This window comes from Melopsittacus undulatus, chromosome 10, assembly GCF_012275295.1.
Source record: "Melopsittacus undulatus isolate bMelUnd1 chromosome 10, bMelUnd1.mat.Z, whole genome shotgun sequence".
Lineage (NCBI taxonomy): Eukaryota > Metazoa > Chordata > Aves > Psittaciformes > Psittaculidae > Melopsittacus > Melopsittacus undulatus.
Window position 1 is genome coordinate 14,646,372 of NC_047536.1, and position 15,436 is coordinate 14,661,807.

A 15,436-nucleotide genomic window follows, 5' to 3' on the forward strand; every position below is an offset into this window, starting at 1 on the left:
CAAAGGGAACACTTTCTCCATGTTCAGTTTTCCAAGCAGAGTATTTGCTTCCATGCACCCAGGAACAGAAACACTAGCGAAGGAAACATTTATTATTATACCCAGCTGAAGAACCCAAACTCACTCACAGACCATGTATCAGAGCACACACACTTTTCTCCTGGGTTTGATAATCTGACAAGAACCACCTGTTCAAAACAGAATGGGATAATATAATAACATGCACCATGTTAAGAATAGGTTAAAGACCACTTTCACCTTTAGCTTTTCTTCTGCTTTTTATTATATAAATTAGGCTTTAAAACATTTATAGCACTCACATTTCAAAACAGAAAACGTTCGGCTCCATGCTGAAATACTGTGCAAAGAGTGGTTGATCTAAGTGCAAATAAGTTACATTTCCCCACTGACAGTTGATGAGGCTGGTTTTAATGTAACTCCTACATCCCTAATTAACAATTACATCACCTACACTAAATCAGAGCACGTTGCAGTCAATACTGGCCTTTGGTTGGTAACTACCAACCACTCCTGACAGCGCAAACAAGAGAACAATTCGACTTCAACCAGACCTGTGAATTCATGGAGACTGGAGACGACCACCATTATTTTCCTGACCTCAGTTATAAATACGTGGATACCAGATGTCCCATTTGTCTTTCAAGTCATTATTAGAATACAGTAAAGCTCACAGGCATGCAGGTGTTGTATTCCAATGAATTCCATAGGTCACCTTTGGCACATCAGACAGCACCTAAACACTGAATAAAGCAATAATCTTGATCTGGCATTAGGATAAATGAGAAAGCTCAAACATCCTTCCCATCTGCAATGCCAACTACTGTTGCTGAAACATTCATTCAACCAAGCCTGTAATACTGTGCCTTCAAACAAGCCTGTGCATCACAGTTACACAATATGTACTAAACCCCAAGTCTAATTAAATCCAAGTCGAATCAATCTTAGTCAACCCATAGGCACTACTGTATGGGGTCACCACAGTGAAATACAGGCCACTTTGTCAGAATTAGTTATTAATATCTTAGAAACATGGATTAATTTCTCTTCAAGAACTGTTATGACAAAACCAAAACAAGACACTTCATAAATAACATCTTTATTAACGGGTTTCCTTTTTCACATTCTTTCAAGTGATGGTTAATCGAGTTCTGCATAGTCCGGAGTGGGGAAAAAAGAAATCATAGCAGTAGGACCCAAATGCGAACGTTGCTTTGTTCAAGTTAAGACTGGTCACAATCACAGGAGTAAGCAACTCCAGAAATAAATGAATAGGGAGATGTGGAGGGTACAGGAATGAAAACCACCAGAGAAACTCTCATCATTGTGTCTGTCTATTAATGAAGTCTTCACACAAAGACACACAACATCCATTCACATTCATGTGCACAGCAGAACATAAACCACAGAAGAAAGATACTTCCTCTACTCAATGAAATGAAACAGAGCAAGATTGTGTATTTAGCAGAGTGCTGATCAGCTATTCCCACAATGGGAACCATTACAATACCCACATGGATAAACACAAGGTGGAGAGTTTGTCATGCCCTTATTACAACCACATTTTAAACTAGCATCCTACAGGAGGAAACATGAAAATTGGAGTATTCCCATAATACTAAGAATTACCTTTAACACACTTTTAAACCACTATCACCTCCCTTCTCTTTTCTTAATACTATGATCTCTTTTGATACTGCTAATGTTATTCACAATCGGTTGGAAGAGAAGGTGATGAGGACCCCTTCGTGCCCACGCAATGGCTCAGCCTTTGGAAGTGGTCTGCAGCAGAACACCTCCACCTCCAGCTTCATTTCCATAAAGCACAGGCAACACAATCCCAAGTCTCCCACACCATCACAACGTGACTCCACAAGCAAGTACTTTTAGTATTTACACCATCTACTGATTTAGCTGCTGTTCTCTGCATTCTAACCACCATCAGAAAAAGCTAGAGGGGAAAATAAGAGGCCTGTCCCCTACGTGACAGCTATAGGTAGTAAAGACTCACATACCATCCACATGCTGGTGAGAGGCCATTTCTTACCTCCACTTTTGATTTATGCAGAGACATTGCAGCTGAGCACTAGTTTAAATGCAGAATCCTCTTATGTTGGTCATATGATTCTGTGATTTGGAAAAGCTATCAGATACCTGTCACTCTGAACTTTACCATGCACAAACTAGGCTTAACACTTTGCATATGATTGTGCAGTAATAAGCTTCAGTTACAATTTACATTAGTTAGGTTCTGAATTATTCATCTCATTCAGATGCACAGTCTAGGACTGTGGGGAACTGATCATCAATATTCAATCATACAAGTTCAGATCTGGGCAAGGAGTAAGTCTCATTTATTTGCTTGGAGCCTGGCACTGAAGCCCAGCAGGTCAAGGAAGTTATTTATGAAACCAAACCAGTCAAATCTATTTGCTGCCATGGATACTGCAAACAAAACGCCCAAAGCATTTTGGAGAAGACCTACAACAATGCGTAAAAGGGATTCAGTCAAAAAGACTTGTCCAAGGGGAAAACTAACTACACAGTGAAACTCAAGCCCATCGCAACAAAATGGTAACTCCAGGGCTGAAACCCTACCTCCCTTCAACAGATTAGAGTAAAACATCCCCAGCCCAGGGAAGCACCAACCACAGCTCCATGGCATTGTCAGCCAGCATCAAGATGTTCACAGATACATGTGCTTCAATGCCCTTTCTGTGAGAGTAACCTACTTTCTCCTTGGGGAACTGATGCACTCCAAGATGGGGAAAACCAGTCACGAGTCTGGAAATAAAGGCTGTAGAGAACCCAGTTCTACACCAGAAACAAGCCACACCGGCTGGGTGGCAGGGGAAACACGCCAAAACCAACCCAGCTTGGCCCAGTTCAAACCACCAAAACTAAACCTGGCCAGTTGAGTGTGGGCTACTTCATTTTTACAAGCAGCAATGGTTGCATTTTCTTTGATCCTGGCAGTTTTACAGGCAAAAATCCCGGCAGACCCCAAATCCGATTGGATTGGGAACAGAATATTTACTGCAATGGAATTCTTAATTTCTTCAGAAAAAAAAAAACGTATTTCTTGCTTCAGAGATTTAATTCAAGAGACCAGTAGAGCAAGACCACTTCTGACACAAGTTCAAGATTCACACTGGCACAACTGATTGACATTACTTGTACTTTTAAAGGTGGTGGTTATAAGGGCATCAGATCAGATTCTTCTCTTTTACTAATGCAAAACCCTACACTAAAAGCAATTTACTAGTCTGAAAAAGCTACCTTACTCTGACACACAATGAAACTACTTTGTGGCCTCCTGTGTTTCAGGAAAATATCCCACATATCCAGGTCATCAGGCAGCTTCACTAGTTAAGACACATTAAAAGGCAACATTTTCCATTAAAGTAGCCAAAAAACGGGATTGACATTTATTGCATGACGTTGCATAAGAAAGTGTATTATTGAAAACCGTAAGGCATCATGCAATTCTCCATCAGCTATTTATTATTCCTTGAAAGATGGTTATAGACTTTAAAGTTATAAAACCAGTTTCAAAAAAGTACATAAAAAATTCAAACATAAGCATTTAAATAGTTTTCACATGTTTGTAGGTTTTCTTTAAGCTGTTAAAAAGTGCATTCAAAACGGACTGTACTGGAAAGTTGCTCGGACCAAAAATGGTGCTGGAAGCTTGTTAAATTAAAAGCTGCAAAAGAACATTGCATGGGATTAGAAAGCTCACAGGTTGTGGTATTCACAAACCTGCTTAAAGTAATTCCTCAATCCTCACAATTTAGCATACATGATATAATTAGCTAAAATGTGTATTTTTAATAACTAAACAGTCAAATGAATTTAAGTTACGTACACTGAGTGATCAAATAAAGAGGAGACTTAATATTCAGACACGGGACAGAATGTACTGATGGGATTTGGCATTATTCAATGTACTGTGCCATCCAGCGGAAGCCTTCTCCGTAGCCTTGTCTCTTTAGCACGCTGCACATAAACACTTCTAGCGGCCTGGCGTTCAGTTCTTTCAATGGTATACTGCCCTGCAGGGAGATAGGAGTGTTCCAAGTTACAGTATTGGTATAAAACTCAGCTTAGAGAAGGCTCCTTAAGGGGAGACCTTAGAGCAGCTCCAGTGCCTAAAGTGCCTACAGGAAACCTTGAGAGGGGCTTTGGACAAGGGCCTGTAGGGACAGGACAAGGGGAATGGCTTTAACCTGCCAGAGGGGAGACTGAGATGAGCTCTTAGGCAGAAGCTCTTCTCTGTGAGGGTGCTGGCACAGGGTGCCCAGAGAAGCTGTGGCTGCCCCATCCCTGGCAGTGCTCAAGGCCAGGTTGGACACAGAGGGGCTTGGAGCAAGCTGCTCCAGTGGAAGGGGTCCCTGCCTGTAGCAGGGGTTGGAACTGGGTGAGCTTTAAGGTCCCTTCCAACCCAAAGCATCCTGTGATTCTACGATTTGCATTTTAGTTCCATATACTTCACTCTCCAACAGCAAGCATATACACAGGGGGTTTGAGTGCTTGGGTTTTAGCTGCAGTTCCCTGCTCTGTTCCTAAAGCTTTCCAAACAGATTTAAAGAGCATTTGCTACCAGTAGTAGGACTGACCATAGCAAGAGTGCAAGCTGCTTGCTTGCCAAGATCAGCACAGTGAGATAAAGCTGCTGCTCAACTGGAGATTCACAGTGGTATTCATACTTCATAGACTACGTGCAGTGTTGTCAAAACCAGAGCAAGATAAAGAATAACAAGTAGTCAGCAGTAACTGTTTATAGCCCATTACACCTATTTTAAAACTAACCTGTTGTCTTGTACATAGAAAATAAGGTGAAGATTTGCTCCTGCTCAACCTAAACTCTGATTGTTTCAGAGCTTTAAGGAAAGCATCTAAGAATGAATTAGGAGAGAGGAATTACAGGACCCATGTCCTCCTCAGCAAAGCCACCCTGCCAGTCACCTAACAGGAGCTGGGACAGGAGCCACACTGGAACAGCTCTGTCAGCTGCAGGGACATGTCTTTCCAAGGGCAAAGGAGAACAACTTGTTTCTAGTGCCTTGTATCCAAATGTCTCCTGCAAGCAGCAGGCTATATTTAAATTAAGAAGAGTTGCAGTATCACAGAGATCTGCAATACAAATCTGCCTTGTTGTTAGAGATGCCAATAAGAACTTTTTTCCTCTCACAACCTCAAAACTCAGGCTTTACAACAGTGTAAACCTATTTCTAAGCTTTAGATAAACATGTTAAGTACTTAACTGTACTAAGTCTGCATTTCAAATGAGAAAACTCACTTACTGAAAGACTCTATCTGGTTTTCTCATACAGTTTTCACTAGAACTATAGCCTCTGAGAACTTGCCCATCATTTAAAAACACTGCATAGGAAAGCTGAAGTATTAAAAAATTATCCTGAATACAGTTAAGTTCTCTCTGAAAAAAACTGGCATTGAATACGATGTAGAAAGTTGTAGTAAGAATGCAGCTAACATGCACACAGAGATCCAAGAACTCATTCTGTATATGGTCATTATGTAGCAAGTACTTTATAAATCAAATCCCATTTATTTTATGTAGTTGGAGTGAACTAGAGTCAGCACAAATGTAAGACAAGCTCACTCCTTAACAAAAAAAACCCACAAAAAGAAAACCACAAAGGAAAAAAGGAGCATTACCTTTCCTGTTGTCTGGCCATAGAGGCCAAATGTCTCTCGTAACCTCTCTTCACTGATGGCTTCAGGTCTGTCAATCTTGTTACCAAGAATTAGGATAGGCACATTTGCAATAGTTTCATCTGTCATTAGTGACTACAAAGGAAAGGAGAAATAAGGAGAGATTAATGTAGAACACAGGTGGTCAAATCACAATTACTCATGTCCATGTGGCAGCAGAGCTCTATTGGGTACTAAGAAATCAAATTCCCAGAAGTTAAAGTTCCAAACCTTAAACTTACATCAAGTTCTTCTTTTGATTCAAGCAATCTTTCATGATCTGCACAGTCCACCAAGAATACGATGCCATTAATTGCAGGCAGATAGTTTTTCCACACTCTGCGAGCTACAGGAAGGTGCAAATTAAAAACAAAAGGAAGTTATCCCAAACTTCAGTGATGCACATCAGGAATTAAGAAACAACAGAGTTTTTCTAAGTCTTGGCTTATGCTGCCACTCTTCAGGATGCAACTTCATGGTTTACAGAGCTTGAAATAATGGAGCAAAAGTACCATTCCCTCCACGGTTACCACCACCCTATCCCATGTGCACACTGATGTACTGAAACTTTTCATGCTTCCTTCCCCTAAGAATTATGCCAACAAAGCTAAGTTTGAAGCATAAAGCTTAGAGGTAAGCATAAGTCATTCGAAGTACAGAACCCTCTTCAGAATACAAGTATCAACCAACACTTGCAGCTCTTGCCAAATTGTATTTGGGATTTGTAATAAATGGTGAGACAAAAGAGCAATTAAGGGTTTTCATGCTATTAAAGAGTGTTGGAAGTCAATCTCTGCAGCATGGTCATAGTTCTGATGTGAAACAAGCCAACTGCAGACAGCTGTAACTCAATTCAATGAAGTGAATCACTGCATTCTCTTACCTTGAGCATGTCCACCCAGATCAAAGGTAGTGAAAGTCATGCCAGCAATTGTCAGCTCTTCTGAAGCTAGAAACAGAATTATTTCTCTGTAAGAATTATGCAGTGGATGGGAACAGTCTAACCTTTTAGCAGGTACATTTTACTTTGCCTCTCGGTTCTTTTCAGCATTTTGTTATTCAAGAAGCAAATCAGAGTGATACCTTCTCTCTCAAACTCAGTGATGCATTTGTGTAACAACAACGTTATTAACCATTAGAACACATGTGGAATACTTACAGTGCTAATAGGAGGGAATATTCATACATCATTTATTCCTACACATTACACAAACAACAGCTGGGTTTGGCATCTGGCTTGTTACATTTCATGTGCAATACTGTTCAAGTTTTTTCCTCTTCACATCTTTCCCCCTTATCACCTCCTTACTGGACTTCACCAATCCAGAGTTTTAACCTATGTTGAACTTTTCCTCTTGCAAGAATACCAGGACAACAATTACACAGCAACCTCTGAGCCAATGAAAACCAAACCAGGATACACAAATGACCTCAATGCTGGTTTTCCAGCTCCACAGAGAAGCTGCTCACAAACAGTACAAGCTCCAATTTCCCACAGCTTCTGTAGTCTCGACTCTCAGGTCCATCATTCTGCTTGTTACTAACTTTTATTTTGAATATGCCACATTGAACTATCACACACACACTTGTTTTTGAATATGACTTAAAATATTCACAGATCCCAGAAATTCCTTTGTTTCTCCCTGATTACTGTTAGTCTTATGATGCATACACAGATCCTGCACTTCCTGTAACACTACAAATACTGTCTAGCTATGAAACCAGTGATATTAACTTACTGGGGTGTAACGTGGGCACGTGCTGTCCCAGTCTGTCATCTTTGAGCATGTGCAGCAGTGTAGTTTTTCCAGCATTGTCCAGTCCAAGGAACACCAGTTTGCCTGATTTCTTGTACAGTCCTAGAACACAGAAACACCCAGTGACTAATCAAGTTAAACTGGAGGGAGTTCATTTCTAAAACTGGAGATGATTTTACTCCCAGGAACAAAGTGTTACAGTACAAAATCCAGACCAGCCAAGGTCCACTGTGGGCTTTATCAAGGCCCTTTATCGACATTCTCTTAGTCATACAAACTACGTTCACACTTGCTCCTGTGTCTACTGCACTATGTGTATCATGTGCTGCTTGTGGGATACTCAGCAGGAAGGGGAGATGCACGCAAGTGATGCAATGTGTCACTTGTGTAAAAGCACTTACGTGTTCTTGGGAAAACCACAGCAGAACAAGACTAAATCCTGGCAGTGTAGCTTATGCTGCCTCAACAGAAGGAGAGTTTTGCTCACAGATGGTGGAGAGGGAGCATACAGGTACAGCACCAAGAGTGGGCTCTGAAATACAGATCATCCTGGACCTCAACAGAGGCGGCTTTGTTCAGCTACCAAGGACAGAAAACTTGGAGGCAAATATAAAGCCCAGGCTTCAATCAGGGTATTACAGAGAAACTGGTTTCAATTATAACAATCGTAACAGTGTATGTATGAATTCTTATGTTAGTTCATTATTATTTTGACAAGAAGAAACATTCACCCATACCCCCAGCTAAATGGTGTGGATATAACCTGAACAGCATCATCAGGGCTCTTCTGACACACTTGCTGGCATGTGATAACGTTTTCATAACAGCAGTAAGAGATTTTATTGTCACTGCTTGTCATCTCTACAAAAATAACTTTTCCTTCTTTTTGTTTCACCTACTCGTAAGCCCCATAAACGCAACAGTTGCTGTGAAGGAGAGGAAGGACATTTAAAACATGAACATCATATTTTCTGAAGTTTGACATTATTAAAGGGCAATTCTCTTCTAATTTGTCAACACCACAGCCTATGCCAGGATTATTTTTCACGGTTTCAAACTGATGGACATTCAAAGTAAAACCTTGCAAAGACAAAACCACATTTCTTAAATACCATGTTCTGTACTGAGAAAAACACCAAAGTAAGAAAGTATCTTAACTTTGCCTTTTTAAAGCAGAAAATCTTCCCTTACTCCCTCTTCCAAGGCCTGTGGCTGGATACTACACACCTCCTTAGAAACCACAACCAACCCCGGCAGCCTTCTGAAGAGGGCACAACACACAAGAGTGGGTGAGGAAATAGATATTACATACATGCTGAAGTTACATTTCCTCAAAATCAAACCTGAGCTTTGTTCCCAACAGGATTCTCTCTTCTGTGTAAGAACAACTGCAAAATACAACTAAATATTGAAATGTGGAAGGTTTTTACATCACTAGGATCTTTTACTATAGTCATAGCATTATGGTGCTCTGCAATAGGCTGAAGTTTCATTTACCACTACTGTGATGATACAGAAGCATTGTGAAGCACACAATCACACTTACTGCTAAAGCTCAAAAGTCCCACTGAACAGTCTCTGCTAGCTGTCTAAAGAGCATGTTAACAGCATCCTTTGCTCTCCCTGCACCAGCAGGGCAGTGGGCAGAGCAGTAACATCACTTTCTGGAGCCCTCATTTGTTATTCTTGTTTAATGTGTTATCCTCAAACATGTTTTATCCAGTGGGGTCTTAAGTGATGCTATTGCACAGGTGGCTGCTCAGACAGCCCCACTGATGCCACATGTGGCAGACATGCCTCTGCTTGGCTGACCTTTATACTGCTGCTGTTTGCTCATCTCCCTCTCTGCCTTCAAGCTAAGCCCTGTGATCACATTACAGCAGATGTTATCAAGGAATATTCATTCCTGCAAGTTACACATTTCTCAGCTTATTCTATTGATGAACTTTATTACTACAGGTACTGTAGAGTGTCCTCACAGCTTTTTCAGATACAACTCTTACTTTCCAAACTCACCTTCACATGTACCGAAATACATATTAACTATTAAGCTATAGAGTGGAGGAGAAAGTTATTAGTATTTACAAAGAAAGGAGGACTGGGCAAACATTTTCATGTATTAACTTACATCACAGCTCCCACTTACCTATGAATGAAACAGCATCTTACAAAACCATAGTAAACCAGTAATGTTTTTGCCACCCTCAGCCTGCATATCCAGGAGTCTCCACTCTCAAATCAGGTGAAACGTTTCCTATTCTCAAGTGCCTTTCATATAAGCACAAGACGAATGAGCAGCAATACTTCAGTTATTAGCTACACTGAGACCAGAGTTTACGTATATATATTTAAAAGGATGATTTATGCATTCTAAAAGCATATGTGTGCAAAGATGTACTTCAAGAAGGGATCTTATCAGCCTGCTGACAGGACAGTGAACTGCAGGGAGTTTCCCAAATGCTAGAACCAGCCTTCCTCAACTGTAAATGCAAATGAGAACACAAAGAGAAAGCAGTTCCTCTGAAATAAGAGGGACACATTGAATTCTGATTCCCACTTCAAGCTCCAGAATCCTTTACCAGAATTAGCCTTTGCATGTACAGGAATGGCAAAGTGGGCCAGTGGGTAGCAATCACTGCTTGAGTAAGGAAGAGGAGATAAGAAAGGTTAGTCAACATAGTTAAAATTTCACTGGCTAATATTTCAATAGCAGGCCAAGGGTCTAATATTCAGCCAAGTTTAAACTTTCAACTGATAAAAGTCAGGTGGCACAGCTCGCTGGGATTCCTTCTCCAGTGCTTTTTACCCACTCCAATTCAACCCTTTGAACTTGTAACTTGTGCCTTTCACCTATGTGATCTGTAGCTTCTGCTCCTTGTTTTAGTAGCCAAACATCCTTTTTCTTCATGGTTAGCTTGGTTTTGGGGTCGTTTTCTTTTTCCGCCCCTCCTGTTTCACACAAGCTAATATTTCACCATGGACTGATAATGGATTGTAGTCTTTTGGCCAGGGAATACCTTCCTGAGCCTCTTCAGCACATAACAGTGAAGGTTTACACAGATTTCAGTGACACCAGTCACGGAATAACACACTGCTAAATATGAGCAAGAGCTTCAATATCCAGTACTTATTTTCTTAGGCAACCCATCACACTTGGATTCTGAAGTGATATCCTCAAGTGATATCCCCATAATTAAAATAACCCAGTTCAGATCTTGATAACAGAGGAAAACCAGGAGAAACTCCCTAAGAATCACCTGAATTACACCAGTGCAAATGTAGTATGACTAGAAAAACTAAACCTGTTGTGTCCATGGAAGAAAATGTAGGTTTTTCACAAGGTTAAAGGATTAATGTAAGACTGAGCAGACTGCATGCTCTGGAAATACTCAGTATTGATAAGTGAAGCTTCTGTTTGAATGTTACTGAATATACACCAAACCAAATATTATTATTTAACCAGCGGCTATGTTTGAAGATAACAGAGGGGAACAGCTATTTTATACAAGGAGAGCAGAAATAAACCAAATAAACCAAACAAGGAAAACTTACCTAAAAACTGTAATACGCTACTGAAACCACTGTAAATCCAATTAAATATGAAGGACATAGCTGAATCCTATAGTCTGAAATAGAAAATACAATGCATTAAGATTTGTTAGAACAGCACATTAAACATGGTAAGTTATTTATAGGTAACAAAAGTAATACAAAGTCCTGTGTTAAAAACAAAACCCAATTTTGTTTTGGTGAAGTGTATCACAGAGCAGTCAAGTGACCCCACAATGCACTAAAAATCTTAGTGCAGAACTGGAAGACAGAATCCAGAGGTTGTAATTCAACAGCAAAGACCTTTGCCTCCCCCTGGAAAGGCTTCTGTGGACTGAAATCTTTGCAAAAGGCAAAACAATTCGATCTTCAGTACAGTGTGGTGGAGGTGTGTGATGGGCCACTGAAGATTTCCAATGGGATCTTCACATACGCTTTCCAACTAGGAGAAGGTGACACTTCTGAGAGGGCAACAGGAGGATGTCATTGAAGAGCCACCCTTGGGGGCTGCTGGGGTTTGAAGCAGAGATAATAAGAGGTGAAGAAGCTTTGTGAAGTAGAACCCCAGAAGTCTGATACCAACTAAATCCCTATTGTCTGCACAAAACCTGCCTGTTTGGCTTGTAATGGGGAACAAGTACTTAGCGCAAAGTACTGGAATTGCCATTCAGAGACCTGTAGAGTCCTGCACAGGCTGCCACGATTTAAACCTTAAATGCTAAGGCTATGCAAACACCATGTTTCCTTCCTTCAGCTTAGATTCAGGAAGAGAAGGACAAGCTGACAGCAGCCAGGACAGCTACAACCACATCTGCAGCGCCCAGAAGAACAGGTCACTACTGCCAAGGCGATGCTTTGGGGCACAAGAATAAAGCCATTGCTGGATTCATTGCACAGCCATGAGCAATTCATTCCTTAGCTTTCATCTGAATTTCCTCATTATCTAAAGTGAGAATAATCACATTGAAAGCACCAGTTTGACACAGTGAATTAGCGTCTAGCCTGAAAACCTCTCAGAAGACTAAAGGCAACATCCTTAGAAGCATTTAGCCAGCTGATTCCTACTGGAGTGCATAACCTGTTAACATCAGGGGACGCTGGAGTCCAACTACCCTAAAGAAACTGGACTGCATTGCTAAATGCAGCTGGTAGAGGTATCCACACAGCTGCAAGCTGTATGGCCACACTCCTTTTGATGCTGCATAGGTGCCCTGGAGCACTGGAAGATGACTTGAGGGCAGCTCTGACTCTGAGGCACAGCACATGGTAGTCAAAGCATGGGTCAGAACCAGGCCAAAATCCAGTTGTCTGAGCAATTACACTCATGACAAAGAACAGAATTTCCCCACTATACAACATCAGGTCTGCCATGGAAAGATAATACGGAAATACGAGGAAAGAACAGTTTAGTGACAAAATCTGTTCCGATGAGAAAGCTCTGGGAGTCTTGATTTCTCCGTAAGTAACCCTGAAACCATTACCCCCATCCTACATTATCCTGAGCAACACATCAGCTGCGACAGGCACAGGTTTTAAGAATACAACTGAAATACATTTGGCCATGCTTAAACACCCGGTTACACAACGTCACCACTGAAACTGTCCCTTGTACGGCTAAAAAGCAAAGGTCAAGAATAAGCAAACACAGAGCACACACGTCAGCAGATTTATTTATTGCTTGAGCAAAACAACGATGGAGAAAAGCCTCTGTGGGGCTTAGAAAAAAAACATCGACTCAAATAACCTGCAAATCAGGGCAAACAGCATGATGTAAGAGAAGTGCTCAGGTTACCGAGGTGGGAATAACTTCAGAGCCTTTGGTTGTATTAACCTCTTCCATCAAGTAAAGTTACAGAGAAAACAAGATCTTTGTGCGTTACGGGAAAGACTCTAAGGGGTAAGATTCAAATGATTAAGCTGAACAGGATTACTCTGCAAACACAGCTGAAGTGGCATTAACATAGTTTAAGTTTCCATCACCACGAGGAAAGGGGTGTTGGAAACAGCGCTATCCAAATACACCCAGAGCAGCCTCTGTATCAGCTGGCAGTGATTGAAGGAAAAGACTTTTAAAGCAAGGCAAAAATGGGCAGTTAATTATAAAGGCACACGGGTAGTATTTGAATAGAGATATTAAATCTGCCCTTATCACGCAGGAAAAGTAACCACACAATTCACAGCAGCGACAAATCAAACCATTAAACAAAGCCATAGTGGCACTGCATTCTTGATAAGAGTTGCTGCTAACACATCCAAACTAAGGGGAGAGCTGTGGCTCTTCAGGACACACACACTAAAAACCTCAGGCTCATGCTAAAAATACCATAAAAGCAGAACAATGAATACTCAGGCAATCACTGTTCACAGGCAGACAAAAACACTGCCTTATGGTTACTTCTACGATGCTATGATTTCAAGGGTTGCCTGGTAAATAATCAGTTCCAAAGGCACCAGGTTTTAGTGAAACGTGGTGCTGGGCACAAACTTGATACCACCTTTTTACAGCTATCATCAACTTCCTGATTTCTCCTTAAAAACAGGAAAGCTGATTTCCTAGCATGACACCAACAAATACGGCCACACTACTTTCGATGCTGCATAGGTGCCCTGGAGCCCCTTTTTTGAGCTATTGCTTCAAAAAGTCTCCAGTGATCTTGGCTACCATCATTTCATCAGCAAAGCATCATTTGGTAGCTCACACTGAGCCCTGTAAGCCGCTCCATAGATCAAAGAGGGGATTGCTTATGGAAGACCACTTCTGACCACAAGGATGTGGAATTCCCACCCTTTGGCAACATCTTGAACCAGCCTCCTGAATGGAACATCACTGACAGAGAGGACTAGCAATAAAAGTCGCACTTAGCTCTTTTATAGTCTGAAAAAGATTTTCCCCTTCTACTCTCAAACTGCATTTTTCTAGCTAAAGATTCATCATTTCACTTCTGAAGCAGTTAGAACAACACTTGCTTCCAAAGCCTGTAAAGCCTTAGATAAGAGAGGGTATCAGGCTTTTAAAGTCGGGTTTAAATCCCTCAATGGAACCATAGGAAGCAGAAGAAACACCTAGACTGAGCAGCTCTTGCAGTAACTGGAAACACGCTGGGCTGCTCCTGGTGGGTGCTGACAGCAAGAGGAAAGAAACCTCTGTCTGCCCCAGCCATGGTTACAGCTGAAAACACAACACAGGCAAGAGCTTGCAGTCTGCTCTTAGGGGTGGACTTGCAGTTTTACAAGCAGGATCTAAACTGGATCACTTGAAGCTGTAATTCCACATATAGTCATCATAAAACATTACCACAGACAATAAAAATCAAGATTAGTGAATAAGCTGCTGTCTGCCCTCCACAGCACAGTTTATTCTACAATATGAAACCGCACTTGGATGGGGTATTTCAAAAGTTAAGAAAAGGGACAGAGTTGGGAAAGTGAGGGAACAGCAGAGATTTCCTTAGGGTATTTTAATGAGGTTTTTGATAGCAAGTCATCTTTGAGATCTCAGAAAGAGGAATCATCACCCTGGTCTGTTACTAACCCTTTTGGCAAACAGAAAGATGACACACTGCATGGAAAACTACTTTAAATATAGTTCTACCACATCTTCTGCTCTGCGCAACCTGCTTGAAGATAATAAAGAGCTCAAGCACATCTAAAAGAGCAGTTTATCTGTAAGGACAGCACAGCCACATGCACAGTGGTGTCAAAGGCAGTGAATGCCGTGGTTCAGCGACAGCCCAGCTCACCAACACCAGCTGTCAGAGCAGTATAGGGCCCACCTACAGCAACTTACTGACGAAAACAATAAACCTTAAAAGCCATAACTGCCAAATAAATAACGCTACTCAACATAAGCACTACGATGCTTCAGGCGGCTGCACAAGCGGGCTCGGAGCACCTGGAGGCCACGGGACATCGCACCCCCAGCACCGCAGGCCCCAAGGGAGGTAAGGCCAGCACTACACGGAGCTGCCCACCCCTCACGGCAGCTTCACGGCCTCAGGGGCGAGCGAGACGGAAGAACCCAGCTCAAGGCCCCTTCCCCAGGCCCCCGCAAGCCACAGCCCCCCCGGGCCCGCATGGACCCCCCAGCCTAGGCCCAACCACCGCGGGCCGCCTCACCATCTCCCCCCCGGCTCACCCACCGCCAAGCCTGAGCTGCGGACGCTCCGCTCCGCCGGCACCGACGCACAGCCCCGCGGCTGCGCCCCGCTCCGCCCCCTCCCCTGGCAGCTCCTTCCAGGCCAGGTCGCACTCACACGCCCCGCCGCCGGGTTCGGGCCCGGTGCAGCTCCCCAGCTCCGCCCGGCCCGGTGCCCCCTCCCTCCTTACCTCAGGCCCACCTGTGGTCTCTCCCTACCGCTGTCCCTGCCCCTTTAAGGCGCCAGGCCCCGCCCACT

General features: G+C 42.3%; 1 protein-coding gene across 3 annotated transcripts; it reads right to left on the reverse strand.

Moving 5' to 3' along the window:
* Positions 1-1,101: 1,101 nt before the first annotated feature.
* SAR1B (secretion associated Ras related GTPase 1B) lies at positions 1,102-15,434 on the reverse strand. Of its 3 annotated transcripts, none has more exons than XM_005147263.4 (7): positions 15,369-15,434; positions 11,046-11,119; positions 7,476-7,595; positions 6,620-6,685; positions 5,979-6,082; positions 5,701-5,832; positions 1,102-4,073 (listed from the first exon to the last, which is right to left on the reverse strand). In XM_005147263.4, exons 2-7 carry the CDS (start codon positions 11,101-11,103, stop codon positions 3,957-3,959), a joined length of 597 nt encoding a protein of 198 aa, XP_005147320.1. In that variant the 5' UTR covers positions 11,104-11,119; positions 15,369-15,434; the 3' UTR covers positions 1,102-3,956. The 3 variants fall into 3 exon arrangements, with proteins under 3 accessions (XP_005147320.1, XP_030903229.1, XP_030903228.1); XM_031047369.2 differs by having other exon boundaries at positions 15,380-15,408; XM_031047368.2 differs by lacking the exon at positions 15,369-15,434 and adding an exon at positions 15,182-15,320.
* Positions 15,435-15,436: the final 2 nt, after the last annotated feature.